The 16,972-nt window shown below is 45.4% G+C and overlaps 1 protein-coding gene across 4 annotated transcripts in view; it reads left to right on the top strand.

Moving 5' to 3' along the window:
- Positions 1-16,972, top strand: part of FRMPD2 (FERM and PDZ domain containing 2) — a 108,477-nt gene that overhangs the window by 24,630 nt on the left and 66,875 nt on the right. For 3 of the 4 annotated variants that reach the window (XM_015461087.3, XM_015461085.3, XM_059882706.1), the window contains exons 1-4: positions 10,454-10,595; positions 12,209-12,366; positions 13,673-13,738; positions 15,758-15,949. In XM_015461087.3, the coding sequence (XP_015316573.2) occupies positions 10,454-10,595; positions 12,209-12,366; positions 13,673-13,738; positions 15,758-15,949 (558 nt within the window). Of the gene's footprint in view, positions 1-10,453; positions 10,596-12,208; positions 12,367-13,672; positions 13,739-15,757; positions 15,950-16,972 lie in introns of those variants that run through there. The other variant, XM_010820735.3, reaches the window with a different exon arrangement.

The raw sequence follows: 16,972 nt of genomic DNA, 5'->3' as shown, positions 1-16,972 counted from the left end.
TGGGAAGATCCCCCAGAGAAGGAAATGGCAACCCACTCCAGTATTTTTGCCTGGAAAATATAGACAGTACAGCCTGGCAGGCTACAGTCCATGGGGTTGCAAAGAGTTAGACACAACTGACCACACACCCAATACATGCATGTAGTTACTTATTGATAAATGTTTATGTGTGCATGTCTGTTTATAATTCTTGCTACAGGGTTGATATGTGTAGCCTTTATTATTATTGTTAATCTGTGGTCTGGAGGACAAGAGAAAGTTATTGTCATTGACCCTCTTTCCTGCTCACCTACATCGAGGTCTCAGCCAGGAGGGCAATGCTCACAGGGAGCTGCCGAGGGCAGAGGAATGGTGTTAATACAACCACTTACTTATCATAGCACGATTTGTCCTTTCTTTGGAATATGTAACTGTGACTATTAAAGGCACTGCATTTCTGTGGACAGAAACTCTAGTCTTGAGCTTTCTTCTTCTATTCAGTGAGCTGATTATGAGAGAGAGTCCACCAAAGCCAAATTTTCTTTCATATGCTGTGAAATTGTCATAGAATGTAAACAATTTCCAAATAAATAGAAGAAGGCACTTTCCAAACAAAGTGCCGAAGTGCCATAAGGGCTGAGTTCAAACATGGCCTGACTGTGGTCACGTGGGGTCTTCTCATTCTCTTTGCTTTCACTTTGCATGGCAGTGATGTGCCCTGAGAAGCACAGGCCTGTTAGGACAGGGGTGGGCTGTGAGTATTCTCAGCCACCTGTAGGAAGTTAAAACACTGTGGAGAAGTGGTTGATAAAGTAGATACAGGAGATAGATAAGAAAGCTTTATAAAGATAGCATAGTGTTTTAATGGTGTAACTTGGATGATAAAGCACTTAATAAGAGTCAGAATGAGCCAGTGAGGAATCCAACTGATGCAACAAACACCATGAAAAAGTGTTCACTTCCAGTTTTAAGAGGTTGTGTTGTAGAATAAAAAAGCCCCAAAGCTAGAAGTTCAGCCAGTTATTCTGCAAAACCTCGACACGTGTTCTGTCTATAACTCATACATAAATTAAATATTTAGACCTAGCAGCCTTCACTGGGGAAGTAAAAAAACGTTTGGAAAGACAAAGAGCACTAATATTTGTAATGTTGTGTTAGGGATAAGCCTTGTAATCATGAAGAAATATATTTATATATTTAAGATATTTGAAATATCTAAGAAAATATGATGTATAAGAGAACACTCAACAACCTTGGTTTAATATGAAATTATACAAATGTAACTAGTTAAGTTTATATATGGTGTTTACATGTGGAAATTTAAGGGAGACACAATTCAAAAATTGTCAACTGCTCTTTGATGACTAGAATTTGAAATTATAAACATAATATCAATTGCATCAGCAGCAAAAAAATATGAAATGTTTAAGAAAACTTGTTTTATTTGATATTCTACCTACATTCATTACATTTATAGGAGAGAGAGATATATATATGTATATATGTATATATATAAGACTTGGACTGATAAGTTTATAAATTTACTTTGGCCTAATTAAAAGTATTAAAGTTTAAAATGCAGTTCAAATGTTCAAAGGAATTTACTTAACTAATTTTGAAAACAGAGTTAACTTTTTAGGAGTATTTAATATGTTGATCTGCCTTCCCTGGTGGCTCTGATGTTAAAGAATCCACCTGCAATGCAGGAGACTTGGGTAGGATCCCTGAGTTGGGAAGATCCCCTGAAGGAGGGTATGGCAACCCACTACAATATTCTTGCTTGGAGAATCTCCATGGACTGTAGCCTGCCAGGCTCCTCTGTCCATGGGGTCACAAAGTTGTGGACGTGACTGAAGGACTAAGCACAGCACACAATATGTTAATCATGGGTGTATGGTTACTCTATGATGTGTCAACTTGGCTAGGCTGTATTACCCAGCTGCTCAATCAGTACTAATCTGGCTGTTGCTGTGAGAGTGTTTGGTGGACGTGGTGCCCTAATGCATCCTGTGCGTCTTTACCCAGTTTCGAAATACGTGATCGGAATAGGTGTACTCAGCAACTGGCAGAATACCAACACTGAGAAGGTGATTTAAGTATCTAAATCTTCTCAGATTTAAGTATTTAAAATTGGTGTCCTCTGAGTACAGATTGCATCATAACTGGTCCTGAGGCTGTATAAAAGGGTAACCGAGGGTCCAAAGGATACACAGGAGCAAAGAGCAGAGGTGGAACACAAGCTGCGTTAATAACGTTGAATTATGTTTTTGACATTTCACTTTGATTCTTCAGATTCTGTCAAGAAGAGAGTCTGTTCAGGATGAAAGGCCTTTCACATTTCCTGAACAAACTGCTCCTTTTACCGTGAAAGATCAAGTCTTGGGCTCAGAGAATTTGGAAGGCAATATCTAGCAAGCATTCAGTGATTTAAAAAATTAGTTATAATTACCTTCTATGTCCAATAATACTAATGTTTCACTTCTTTTAAGTATATTATACATTTTCTTTCTAAAATGGGGCTTCCATGATGGCTCAGATGGTACAAGAATCTGCCTGCAATGCAGGAAATAGGATTTGATTCCTGGGTTGGAAAGATTTCCTGGAGAACAAAAGTGTTAGTCGTTTAGTCATGTCCGACTCTTTGTGACCCAATGGACTGTAGCCCACCAGTCTCCTCTGTCCATGGAATTCTCCAGGCAGGAATACCGGAATGGGTTGCCATGCCCTTCTCCATCTTCCTGACCTAGGGAACGAACCGGGGTCTCCTGCATTGCAGGCAGATTCTTTACCATCTGAGCCAACAGGGAAGGGAGTATAAAACAAACATTATGAAGTTAAAAAACACAAAACCAAAACCAAAACACTTGTCTCATTAAGACAGATAACATGTGAATGTGGCAGATACTGGGGAAATGGTATGTAAAGTGGAAGATGGGTGTACCACTACTGTAAGACGCTCTGGAAGTTTTTCTGGACATCGATATCCATTCTCTTGTCTAGAAAGGCAAGACTCTACCTCGGAGCGCTGGAAAAGGTAGGCCACCTGCTGGATGGCTTTTTCCACTTGTTTGTTCTGTTTCTCACAGCCACCTTGTAAGGTGGGAAGCATCATCTTCCTTTCATGGATAAGGGGAACAAGATTTTGAGAATCAATGTATTCATGGTCATACTGCATGGGTGCTGCAGCCAGTATTTAGATCAGGGAGGAGGCCAGGGTCTGTGAGGTCAGGTTAGCTCACTTTGGGAGACTTCTGGAAGGTTAAGAACCCTGACCTTTACCTCTTTAAACAGAGCCCAGATGAAGCAGAATCTGTCTTTTCCTCCTGAAGGGGAAGCTGGCATTTGCCTTCTGTAAAGTTTTGCTCAGATTTTGGCCTGAATGCAGGTAGATAGTTTTTAATGAGCATTCAAAGGAAGAGGAATGAAGGGAGACACATGGAACAAGGGGAGGAGAGAAACAAGGATCATTCTGAAAGCTTTGATTCTTTGGGAGCCCCGCATCCTTCTCTGGTCCCTCCTTGGGGTGTCATTTTGGGGACACTGAGATATTTTAGGCTTTTTGTGAAGGTTGAAAATGGGAAGTTTATAGTGCCTCAATCCTGGCAGACAGATGGAAACAATTAACACCATAGCTTAAAACTCTCATAGTTGGAAGCTGCTCAGCAGCCCTGATGCTTAAAATTCCTCTCTGGGTGGTTGGAGCAGAGATGAAAAGAGAAGGGAAATAAGATGGGTTCAGCATTTTTTGCATACAGAGCACTTTGGTAGAATCTCCCCAACAGTTGCATGAGGGAGCTGCCATGATTAACCCTGTTACCCCGATGACAAAACTGAGGCTCAGCGAAGCCACACATGTGCTCTGTGCCCAAGCTCACATAGCACAATATCCTGGCTGGGGATTCAACCTCCCCGAACTCAAGTCTGTTTTTAGCCAACAGATAGAAATTGTTGCATGAAAAAACCTATAGTAGGCTGAATAATGCTTCCTTCCACCCACAATCCCCCAATTATCCACATCCTGGTCTGTGGAACCTGTGAATATTACCTTACAAGGCAAAAAGACTCTGCAGATGTGATGAAGTTGAAGGGTGTTGAGATGGGAAGATTTTTCTGGATTATCCAGGTGGACCCTAATCCCGTATGTCCTTTTAAGAGTCAAGCAAAGGGAAATTCAAAACAGACAGAAGAGGAGATGGTGAGGTGACTACAGAGACAGAGACTGGGGTGATGTGGCCACAAGCCAAAGAATGCTGGCAGCCACAGACACTGGAAGAGACAAGGAGCAGATTCTCCCTGAGAGCCTCTAGGGGGAGTGTGGCCCTGCCCACACTGGTATTAGCCCCATGAAACTGGTTTCTCTGAGATAATAATTTCTACAGACCACCAAGTTTGTAGTAACTTATCATTACAGCCACAGGAAACTATTAGAGGATCTGAGATAGAGTCATAAAGGACAGCATTTTAGGGACAGTGAGAATGAGAAAGAATGCTGAGGAAGTTAGGGGGAACCAGGAATCTGAAGTAACAAGGAGAGTTTCCTGGAGGGTGTATTCCCCCACTGGCTTGTCCCCGTGAGACCAGAGGCTGTGCTTTGTCCCCACTGGACAGGTCTCCTCTGCTGCCCTCACTTCCACATTTATGCCCTCTATTCCTAGGCTGTAGTTTTTGAAACTCCAGACACCTCGGTCCAAGTTCTGTCCCAATACAGGGGTGTCTTCTAGGGCATCGCAGAGGGTTGTGAATGATACCAACTACACATGTTTCAAGGCCAGAGATCATCATTGGTGCCTTGGCAGAGGGTGAGGGAGGGGAGGGAAATGAGCCCAGGATATTGGAACGTGATTAAAATCCCATAGCTCAAAAGCCATTACACAGTCAGTCTGTGATTAAGATTAGTAGAGATCCTTAGTTCCTTAGAAGCCAGCACTTTATAAACACTGTAAAATATCATGGCAACAAATGAGCAAGGCACACCCTCAGGTAGCTGCCTTGATCCGCCAGCTGGCACTGGTGACTGTCACTCAGCAGCTGTCTAGGTAACTCGGACATGATTCTTCCTGAGGGGGTGGGAGGCAGATGTGAGCCTTGCCCTTGAGAAAAGCCATCTCTGCGTGGGGGCTTCAAGAAGATAAGGTGTTACACTCTAGCCCCCAGGCACTGTCGTTCCCTCAGTTCCGCTCCATACTCAGCAGCTTGGGTTGCATTTCTGCTGCAAGCTATTAAATAAATACTGATAATTTTGAACTGTGGTGTTGGAAAAGACTTTTGAGAGTCCCTTGGACAACAAGGAAATCAAACCAGTCTATCCTAAAGGAAATCAGCCCTGAATATTCATTGGAAGGACTGATGCTAAAGCTGAAGCTCCAATACTTTGGCCACCTGATGCTAAGCGCTGACTCATTGGAAAAGACCCTGATGCCGGGAAAGATTGAAGACAGGAGGAGAAGTGGACAACAGAGGATGAGATGGTTGGATGGCATCACCGATTCTATGGACACGAGTTTGAGCAAGTTCAGAGAGATGGTGAAGGACAGGGAAGCCTGGAGTGCTGCCATGTACGGGGTCACAAAGAATTGGACACGACTGAGTGACTGAACAGCAGGTGTCCCCACACCACAGGATGCTGTAGAGCATCCCCTTGTCTATTTGTTCTGTCTAGTCTTCTCTCTGTGGAATAATTTTATCTGTTTACTTATTCATTGACTGCTCCCTCCACCCAACCCCGTCCTCCCTAGGATATAAGCCTCACGAGGGTAGGATGTTCTATCGGACCTACTATTCTATTTGTTGCCAGGGCTTATAATGTATAAATATTTGTTAAGTAAAGGGATGGCTGAGGCAAGGGTGTGGGAACAACATCACAGATGAAGCTCAGGGCTGCCGCCACCCATGTGAGGGGGCAGAAGAAGCACTAAAGAGCAAAGTCATGGATGGCGCTTCTGTGCTAAGCTAGACCCAGTGTGAGGCTGCTGGAAGGCGGCAGGAGAGATGCATTACAGCATGAGAACTTATGGAAGGGAGCCCTAGGAGACTTCTGAACGGGCAACGGGGTTTCAGGTGGAAAAAGAGACTTTTAGGTTATTACATGACCACAGAAGTCTTCAGAGAATGGAGTGGATACAGAGGACTCAGGCAGTGGAGGTGAGATTTAGCAAGCTGCTTGAGAGATGAGGGTGCAGCCATGGAACTCCCCCATTAGGGCATGCTCATTGGCTAGACACTTTCTCCAAGCATCCTCACTGACAGGGGGACTAGGCTTATCTGTATGGCTGGATCCCTCCATCCTTTTTGCAGTTAACAGCCCCCTCTTTAGTCCATGACACAGCAGTAGCATGGACTCGCCCACCAGACCACTTAGAAAAACTTGGAGAAAAGCCCAGAGGCATCACAGCATGCTGGCGAAAGGCTGACGATGACTGTTTCATAGCCCGTATGCCATTTAGCTTATTTACTTTCCTGAATTAACTTTCTAAGTCTCTACTCTTTGTTCTGTGTGGCCGCTGAAGTCTCCACTCAGTTAATTTAGAGGGTACCTAATGACTGGACAAGGATTTCTCTAAGGGCTTGTAACCAACAATTCTCCCAGTCTTCAATGAAGGGCTTTGTTTGATGTGAGAACGTGCCTTCAACACTGAGTCAGGCATAGACACTCTGCCTTAGCTCACTTTAGACTTGCTCAGAGTCTCATGGTCAGCCAGAGGTGAGTGTTTAGGGCCTTTTCATGTTTTACAACCTTGGCCATGTACACAGCCCTATCTACACATGTGACCTTTAGCCTCTAAGGATATTTTGCAGCTTTTCAAAGATAAATAAGGTCACTGCATTTCCCAGTTTTAGAATTTTTTTTTTTTTTTGGTGGCACGGCATGGCATGCAGGATCTTAGTTCCCTGATCAGGGATGGAACCCACACCCCGTATGGTGAAAGCATGGATTCTTAGCCATTGAAATGTCAGAGAAGTCTTCCCAGTTTCTTCAAGACTTTTTTTAATTAGCTTGCTGTTTGCCCAACTGTTATTGCTACCTCCAGCAGGTACAACGTTAAACAATTGTTGTTGACTCGTTTTGAGAAATGTCCCCTGGGAAAAGTCTGCTTGCATGGGGCAAACTCTGAATTGGGTTAAGTAAAAGCAAACATCATGAGAGGGGCTTTCCAAAGAACTGTCAGACAGGTCAGATAATGACAACTCTCTGGTTATGGGGCTTTGAAAGAGCTTACAACTATGCTTTGACCCTCACAGTGTCTACGAGGCTGCGTGTTTCTTCACTGCTTTTATGGAGGAGAGGGGTTGTGGAGGTTTTTAACTTTGCCACTCCATTACCTCATCTTCTCCTTTCTTTTTCTCCCTTCCTCTCTCCCTTATTTTTTTCCTTCTTTTTTACATAATTTATTTACTGAAGAACCCAGATAGTTTGACTGACCCAGCTTCCCAAGTATGGATTTTGTGATGGCATACTCTCTGTGTAGCTCAATATCTTCTTTACCCTCTAAAGGTCATAAGATGGCAGTCAGATACAGAGACCTGACCCGACTCAGGTTTAAGCCCTTTGTAAGACTATAGCGGGTGCTGTGTTCCTTCTGCGGGAGACACAACATATGAATTTTTAGGGCAAACCTACCACGTGAACAAATTTACTTTCAGACAGGATGGTAAATACATTTCCATCCATGGAATTCTCCAGGCCAGAATACTGGAGTGGGTAGCCTTTCCCTTTTCCAGGGGATCTTCCCAACCCAGGGAGCTAACCCAGGTCTCCCACATTGCAGGTAGATTCTTTACCAGCTGAGCCACGAGGGAAGTCCAAGAATACCAGAATGGGTAGCCTATCCCTTCTCCAGTGGATCTTCCTGACCCAGGAATCGAACCGGGGTCTCCTGCATTGCAAGTGGATTCTTTACCAACTGAGCTGTCAGGGAAGCTCCAAAATTAAAATAGGAGCAGAAATCTCATTCAACGATGCCTAAACCCTCTTAGCTGGCTATTGGGACAGCCAGCTAACACATTGGAAAATTTCAATGTGTTGGTTTGTTTAATATAGAATTGTTAGGATCTAAGAACATCTATAACTATAATAACTTTTATAATATTTCCATACAGTGTATTAATTCCCTATGAATATTGGGTTGGTGCTACCCAGTAATGATCCTAAAAGTTAATACTTATGCATATAGTGCCTATTTGTGCTAGGCACTATCCTACCCCCGTTTAATTTTTTTTTAATGTATTTACTTTTATTTTGGCTGCACTGGGTCTTTGCTAGTTGCAGCATGAGCTTAGTTGCTCTGTGGCATATGGGATCATGGTTCCCTGGCCAGGGACTGAACCCACATCCCCTCCATTGGAAGGCGGATTCTCAACTATCAGACGACCAGGAAAGTCCCTGTCTTACCCTCTTTTGCATAGTGTGTGCATTTTTCATTTGTCTCTGCTTGGTTTGTAGTAAATTGCAAATGTGGATACACACAGCATATATATTTAGCTCCTCCTATTCACGTGGGTTGGAAAGTGTCATCTACATTATGTGCAATAATCACTAATTCCCCACTTTCAGCCTCCTTATTTTAAAACCCTGAACAAAAACCTGTGATGGGCAAAATATTGTTCTTCTGCTCAATTGCAGCTATTCAAAAGGTGATATTAGAATTTTGCCACAGGATATATCTAGTGAAAAAGCAGACATGGCGACATTCACCACCTCACACGTATTTCAAATATTTCCACCCAGTCTTTAGCTTGTCTTTTCATTCTCTTAACAGCACTGTTCTGAGGGCAAAAGCTTTGAATTTTGATGAGGTCCAATGTATCAATTTCTTCTTTCATTGCTTGTGCTTTTGGTATCAAGTCTAAGAGCCCATTGCCTAGTCCTAGATCCAAATATTATCTGTATTTTTTCTAAAAAATACAGTTTGATGTTCTACATTAATCTATAATCCACTTAGTGTTAATTTTTGTATAATGTGTGAGTTTTTTTCATGATGGATCCAGTACTATTTGTTGAAAAGTCTGCCCTTCCTCCATTCAATTACCATATTGAAAAGATGGTATTAATTAATGACTGCAGCCTTTCTATACATTTAATGCAATTTTCTTCTAGTCATAAAATAACTTGAAAAAACCATATTTGATATTTGTGTGAGATATTTGATTTTGATATTCAGAGGTCTCGTTTCCTATTTGAGAATCAATATCTTGTCCCATTGGTTTTCCTTTACTAAGCAGCCTTTCATTGTGGTTATAAAGATTTAGAAAAATGTGGCACAGTGGGAATGCCTAGTCCATGAGTCCTAAGAAAAGTGTGAAAGAAGTCGGAGGAAGAAAAAAGAAAAGAAAGACAAGAGAGGGCCTGGACTTCAGCTTTGATTCCATCATTTTTTTCTTGGGTTCCCTTGGATTGTTTTCCTGCCTGTAAATGGGATCAACAGTTCCTCTTCACAGATTCCTTGTGATAAATAACATCACGTACAGAAAGCGTCTAGGTCCCGCTGCAATGCCCTTCTCGCCCCAGGGGATAGATAGATGGACAAGCCAGACTTTCTTCTGGGAAACCATCTCTCTTCCTGAGGCTGCAGGAGGCTGGTCTTAGAGGCATATGTAGAGAGCTGAGCAGCTGGCAAGTGGAGAGCTTGGATTAGCATGTTGGATAGAGGGATGGCGGGGCAATAACGTGCTCCCCACCCCACCCCCAACTCTGCACATCCGCCCTCCGAGCTCAGCTGTGGAGGAGATCAGTGACGTAAATGGATTAGGGAAAGCCTGCCTGGCCTCTTCCCACTGCCACGGCACCTGGGGCTCTCCACGTTGGAGATTAGTGGGTGGCAGCTTTGTCAGGGGGACAGACATTTAAATGTCAGCTTTAAAGGAGTATATTTAAGGAGAGAGGGAAGAGGAGAGCCTCCTTCCTTACCTCCTCCTCCAGCAAATCAGGCCCGTGCCTTCTTGTGAGTCTGCACCTTTTCAAAACACAGGGCTTAGTATTCTTTCTAGTGATTCTCGCCCTTTGGGCAGGTGCTAGTGATCGTTAGAGACAGGGCTGCTGCTGGAGCCAAATCCAACTCTGCATGTGGCAGCCAGTGAGGAGCAGACATGAATCACGTACTGGAGGCAAAAAAGGTTTTTAACCCACTTTCCCAGACAGAGAGGGGAGCAGGCGAGAGACAGTCCCCAGCAGGAAGCTCTCTGTGACAGCGCATGCCCAGCTCAGCGGGAGCCATTCTCATGGTTTGTTCATTCATTCATTTATTGACTTAACCCTTAATTGGGAGTTTATTTATTTACTGAAGTGCTCATTCACTGAGAACCCGCCAAAGCCAGCCAGCCTCCCAGTGAACATTTCTTTAGCTTCTCCTGTGTGCCTGGCCCTGAGCCCAGCCCTGGGGACACGTGGCAAAACATGGGGCTGTGCTGCAGAGGGGCTGGACTCCGCACAGGCTGGCATGGTCACATAAGCTCCTGGACGATGCCAGGGCTCTGCCACATGTGTGTCTTTGCAGGTATGAGCCCGGCCTCTGTGACTCTGGCCAGTGCCCTCCAGGTCCGGGGTGAAGCTCTATCTGAGGAGGACATCTGGTCCCTCCTGTCCCTGGCAACTGAGCGGCTCCTGGAGGACCTTTGTGATGGTAAGAGAGTGTGTCTGGGGCAGCTGAGTCACAGGGAGTTGAATGTGAAGCTTCCCACACAGCTTACTGGTGTGTCATCAGTCCTAGGTGACAGGCTGATTAGACTGAGCAGGCACGGGACACCCCTACCCCACTCCCATGAAGCTGCTCTGGGAGGGCTGCCCTGTCTCTTGGATCCATGGAATGACACAGAGTTGGAAGAAAGTCTTTTTGCCTTGGTACGGTAGCCTTTCCAGACATGGTGTTTAGGGAGAGAGAGGCTGGGAGCTCTATGGGGCTCTCCCAATACCTGGGCAGCCTGGGCAGAATCAGAGACAGGAGGCAGGGGGCAATCACCGGGATGGCTGGCATTCCCACATCATCCCCTGCCAGATGCTGCAACCGTTAGTAGATAGAACCCACACACTCAGTGGTCTAAACAGGGGAGGTTAATATGAAGAATTGTTAAACTAAGATAGAGGAGTAACCGTCAGATATGAGAAAGATTGACATGGTCTCCTAGGACTGAGGGCATACCCAGTGAGGGACAGACTTTGAAGGGAAGCCCCCTCTCCAAGTTGGGGTTCAGATCTGCTGGAGGAGCTGTGCTTGCAGACCACGATGATGGAGAAGTTCTCTGCTCTACCTGGCTATGGGTGTCTGCAGCCACGGGACACTCACGGTACAGGCATCGCCTACGGGGGCAGGGTGACCCCCCGGATGTGGGCAGGCAGAGATGAGCCACAGCTCCAGGAGCTAATGCCTGCAGGAGGCCCGGAACCTGCTGTCTCTGGAGATAGGGTTGCGAAGCGATCACTTCACAAGGTCAGGCCGAGGGGTGGCCTAGGGACCCAGAGTCCAGGGCGTGTGCAGGAGCAGAGCGTCATTCTTCATGCACACGCCGCTAACCCCAAAGAAACAGCAGGAGAGCCCGCCTCCCTTAATGTCTCTCCAGCGCCCTCTACTGAGAAAGCTGTACATTACTCTCGCAGTGAAAGCGAGAACTCTTGCAGTCAAAGGAGAGAGCAGGTATTGAAACGTGGATTTGCAGTTTCCAGGCACTGAACTGATAACTGGGACAAACACTTGAGTGTTAACACTCAGTGCTCACACTCCTGCCAGCCCGCGGTGGAGTTTCCCCATGTGGGAGATCACACATACGCAATCAGGGTGAGGACCCTGGCTGTGCTGTATGAAGGGAGGCTGTGCACCTGTACTTACCGCTACGTCTTCCTCCTAGTCTTCACTCCTCTTCCCTGCCCTGGAGGCTTTAATGAACAGCTAGAGTATGTTCAGAAGACCAGCTGCCTTGGTTTCTAAATTGACTCCAGAGAAATAAGACTTGTGCTAATTTCCAAGTCGATTTGATCGCTCTTTACCTTTTGCCTTGAGACTCTTGGGCCACCTGTGAACTTGGATGTGCTTACTAGTTTCCCAGCCACTGCTGCAGCCACATTTTGTGACACATGCTCCTGTGCCTGCACGTGTCAGGGTTGAATTCCTTCCACTCCCTGGGTCTTGCTTACAGTTCATCTCAGAGAGGGTTTTGGAAGACACCTGCTGGGCACACTCCCACAGATGGTGCTCCAGATGGTGGCCCTGTCTCTACAGCCCCATCACTGCCTTGGTTTCAGATTCCTCGAACTATGTGGTCTGCCCCTGGTCAGTCTTGCTTTCTGCGACCGGAAGTCTTTCCTTCCAAGACCATGTTTCCCATATAGAGGCAGCTCCTTTCAAGGCCCCTGAACTGCTACAGGGACAGAGCAATGATGAGCAGCTTGGTGCATCTCAGGTAAGGCACATGTTGTCTCTGCAGCATCTTGGGCCTGTCCTCTGGGAAGGGCCTGGTCCCAGGTCATCCCCAGCTCCCAGCTCAGCCCCAAGGAGTACTGAAGCAGAATGGATTTAACAAATGTTTTAATGAATTTTAAATGATTTTTTAAAAATTCCCAGGCTGTCTTGCCAGTAATTTATTAGCTCTTAGGTGAGAACAAGTCAACTTCTCTGAGCCCCAGGTTCTATATCTGTAAAGCGGGGGTAGTATTACCTAATCAATCAGCTTATTATAAATACTCAAAAGGAAGTGCTGGAAGAACTATAGGTAAGTGGTCTTGCAGCAGGTAGCAGGAACCCTAAAAGGACCCAACAAATCCTCAAATAGAATGTATCCCAAGGCTTGAGTAAAGATTGATGTAGCTGCACCAATGTTTATCTGTATTGTTGACATTAGGGATAAACTGGAAACAAACTAAATGTCCAGTGAGAGAGGAGATGAAACAAGACAGCATTACAATGAAACTGTAGAAGCTTAATGACTTGAAAAGTAATTAACTATATGTATTATAATTATATTATATGTATATATATTTACATGTATGTGATCTTAGTTGTGTATACACACACACACACACATGCCCAAGGTTCTAAAAATAAATGTCTGCATCGATTATTTCTGGATGTCAAATCAGTGGTGATTTTTGTTTTTCCATGGAGATGTTATACCATGCTGCTTTCTGACAACATATGATGCTTCTTAATCAGGCTGAGTCATAGATTGTCATGTAGAGACAGTTTTGGCTACAAGAAACAAAAAAGCCTAAAATATAGTGGCTGGAACCACAGATGAGTTATTTATGTAACAAGAAGTCAAGAGATTGGTCATCAGCTTTAGTGAATGTCATCATTTACTAAAGCTGTATATTTTCATTCTATCCTCCTTCGCTGTTGACTATTTGGCTTTATGCTTGTTGCCTCATGGTCACATGGTGGCTGCCACGATTCCATGTATCACATCAGTGTTCAAGACAGAAACAAGGGGGGAAAGAATGGGACCAGATGCACATGTTCCTGTTGACAGTAAAGAACAAACTTTTTCAGAATTCCCCTACTTCATGTCTTTCACAAAAAATGAGTGTCATGGTCACTGAGACTTTTAGTCTCTAGAGTAAGATGCAGCAATATTTAAAGGAGTTGCAGATGGTTGTTAGGCTAGGCAGCCAACAATGTCTGCCACACATGAAAATAGATTATATTTCATTTACAGGACCATGGAATAACAGAAATGACAAATCTAATCATGTGCTTTTTTTCTTGGATAGATGCATGTCTATTCTTTGGGAATGACTCTCTACTGGTCAGCAGGGTTTCACGTTCCATCAAATCAGGTCTGTGAACAGGATTCTCAAAGTCTTGCCAGGTGATGTCTTTGGATTTATTTAGTCTATTTCCCCAGGGCAGGGACCACATCTGTTGAGCTATGCACCATCACTCTGTCCTCCTGGGTTCTAGGAAGGATTGCCAATTGATTTTAAAGAACTGCTTCTGCTGAATCCAGAAAGAACCTCAGAATCCTACTCGACATGGCACTCCAGGCAGCCACAATTTGGGATTGGCAAGCAAGATAAGGCTTATATGCCACTCTAGTCCAGGGGAAGTAGGAAGCTAGAGAATTTTATAGATGCGGAAGATACCAATTTATAGAAAAGTTCTTAAAGCAGCCCTTACTGAAGTGATATGCTTCCATGAAAAAGGGTTCTGTGCTTAATCCATCTGGGAAAATATTCCCTACAATGTCTTCTTCTTGAAGATTTATCAGAGTAGTTTATTAGAGACTCTGAGAAGGCTTAAAGTGCAGAAACTTTTAAGCTTTATCATAGCATTTTATAAAAATTTTGACCACAGAATACATACGTGTCTGCTTGTATGTGTAAATATTCATCTGACACTATGACTATTTTGTGGAAACTAGTGTGATGAGAATACACGTTGGAGAACTCTATCTAGTCTGTTTGGCTTCTCTCTTCCTTCCTCCCTTCCTTTTTTCCATCTCACCCCTGTCTTCTCCAGTTCAACATTCTAGTGCTTCCGGTGCTCCCAGAGACCTGGCCACCTTCCTCTTCTGTGGAATTATTCACAGCTCTCCACTCCCCAGGGGGTTGCACTTCACTCCTCAGCACAGAGTGTGTGGCCTACATAATAGCACACTGCACTTGCAAGGGCCCCACACTTGATTTAATGCTCTGCATTAAAGTTCTGAGCCATTTGAACAAGGGCATTGTCCTTTTGCCCTGGGCCTGGTTCTGCCCGTGGTCCCCTTCCTTCCAGACACGTGCCAGCCTTTGCCCCCACTGCTTCCTCCATCTGTGGCTCACCTCCCGCCTTTCTCCCAATCAATGCGAGTGTGCTATTTGATGTTTAGTTCAAGTTGCTTCCCCATCTCCCTCCTCCCTCCCCATGATGGGCCGAGTGCCTTCCTCTGTGTTATGACCTTGTCTTGTACTTCCCAAGATCAAAGCCCTTGTCTCCCTGCACTGTGCTTGTCTCTTAGTGACCATCTTCTCCATTAGAGTTTGAACCTCTTGAAGACAGGGACTGTCTCCCACCTTGTATCTCAAGCAGCTGTGCAGTTTAGGCATGTTAGAGGCCCTCGGACGTGCTGTATGAGTGTAGGACTCAGCAGTCTGCAACCATGTGAGGATAGAAATTCACAGCTGATGCTCCATGGCAGAAAATGCTAGAACAGCCTTCATCTGAAAAATGACTTGCAGTGTGGATGAGCGTTAGAAAAACATCTGATTGTGAGTCTGAACTTGGCACCCTTTCCATATAAATGGTGGCCACTTAAACGCATGAGGAAAGTGTTTAATGAAATATCCATTTTTCCTTTTGCCTGATGAGTTCATGTGACATGAAGTTCAATCAACAATTATTACTTTATGCTTACCACTGGTGATTCCAAAGTGAAAAAGCCACAGTGCTTATGGTCTTGGAGCTCACATACTAGGGGAAAGACCCAGTAAGCACCACCTAAATAATCTGAGAAAATGATAGGCTGCCCAAGTGAATGTGAGTTAAAGGCTGATCCTGGTTTGATCTGGGTCCTTGCATAGGCAGAAATCCACTTTGTCAAGCACCTGTTTTTCGTAGGGATTTTAAGCATGTGTTTGGGCTCCCCAAGCACCAAAGGGCGTTCCAGATTAGAGAGCAGAAAACTGCACACAGCTGGTGCAGAGATAATTGCTCTGCATTTTGTGGTCTCGGTGAAGTAGCCACGCAGAAGGAGTGGGCATCTGTCTAGTTAATGAGAACATCCGTTCTTGCTGGTCCCCGGGCATGCCTGACCGGACATCGCCCTCCGTGGCTGCAGCTCTGTCAGCCTCTCACAGGGCTGCCCCGCTCTCCAGCCCCTGCAGCTTTGCCAACCCCTGCACTCCATCTTGCTGACCATGTGCGAAGACCAGCCTGGCAGGAGGCTGCCGCTGCAGTCTGTCCTGGAAGCTTGTCAGATTCATTGGGAAGAAGCAGCTGTCCACCCAACTTCTGCCAATCTCCACGTCAGACAGCTAGTCGGCTTGGTCCTGGGCACCATCTCTGAGGTCAGTGTGGAGCTGTGCTTTTCAACCTTGGGGCCTTTCCCTGGCCATGTGCAGCTGTTAAAACTCAAATGAGCTAAGTTATAGTTCATCAGAAGGAAATACAACATTCAATTCCTCAGTCACACCTACCACACTTCAGTGCTCATTAGCCACTTGCAGCTGGCGAGGGCCATGCTGGACAGGGAGGATCCAGAACTTTCCTGTTATTGCAGTTCTGTTGGGCAGCGCTGGTGAAGACCTTTGTGGGAGCCTAGATTTCTAATGTGGCCAAGACCTCTGCGATCTTTAAAAGAGCCTCTTTGCATTGAAATGATTATATTTATGACCCATGAGTTAGCTCTCTTGTCAAAATTCAAATCTAGGCCTGACATGAGAAGCCTTCGCTGCCTGTGCCACGTGGTCCCTGGTCCCTCCGTCTCCTCTGCCATCTGATGCCTGCAGGGGGGCCCCTTGCTGTGGTTGTCTCGCTGTGCTGCTTGCCACGCTGTGTGGTTGCACCCTTTGTGTGTTCTCCAGCACCTAACGAGGGGTCTGGCACATACTAAGCATTTGGCTTAGGCTGGGTGACCCTGAAGCAAAGTCAGGGCATTTTTGTGCAAGTCAGTTATTGGGGAGGTGCTCCTAGGAGAGGGAGTGATGGAAGGATGTGTGGGTGGGTCAAGCTGAGTAAGGTGGTGGTCTCAGGTGGAGACGGCCTCAGCCTGGTGTCACGGGTAGCTCCAGAGCAGGAATCGGACCAGCTTTGGTTCCCCTTGAGGCCAGGTCAGAGCTGGGACTCAGGTGGGGCAAGTGAGGTGCCAGCTGTGCAGCGCTGCCCTTTTAGTAGGGGGCGTGTTGGAGAGTTGAGACCAAGACTAACAAGGAGCCATGTGGGTGGAGAGCAGGGAGTAGCTGGGGAAGCTGCCCACAGAGAGTCAAAAACTGCCTCTCCCAACCTGTCCTCCTGTTTTGAACTTCTCTCTTGGGGTGTAAACACGTTACTCCTGTCCACTGAGCCGCAGGATTCAGTGGCGAAGGAGGGGC

The sequence above is a fragment of the Bos taurus genome, chromosome 28 (assembly GCF_002263795.3).
Source record: "Bos taurus isolate L1 Dominette 01449 registration number 42190680 breed Hereford chromosome 28, ARS-UCD2.0, whole genome shotgun sequence".
In the NCBI taxonomy this organism is placed as follows: Eukaryota; Metazoa; Chordata; class Mammalia; order Artiodactyla; family Bovidae; genus Bos; species Bos taurus.
This window is presented reverse-complemented; position numbering and strand designations above follow the sequence as displayed.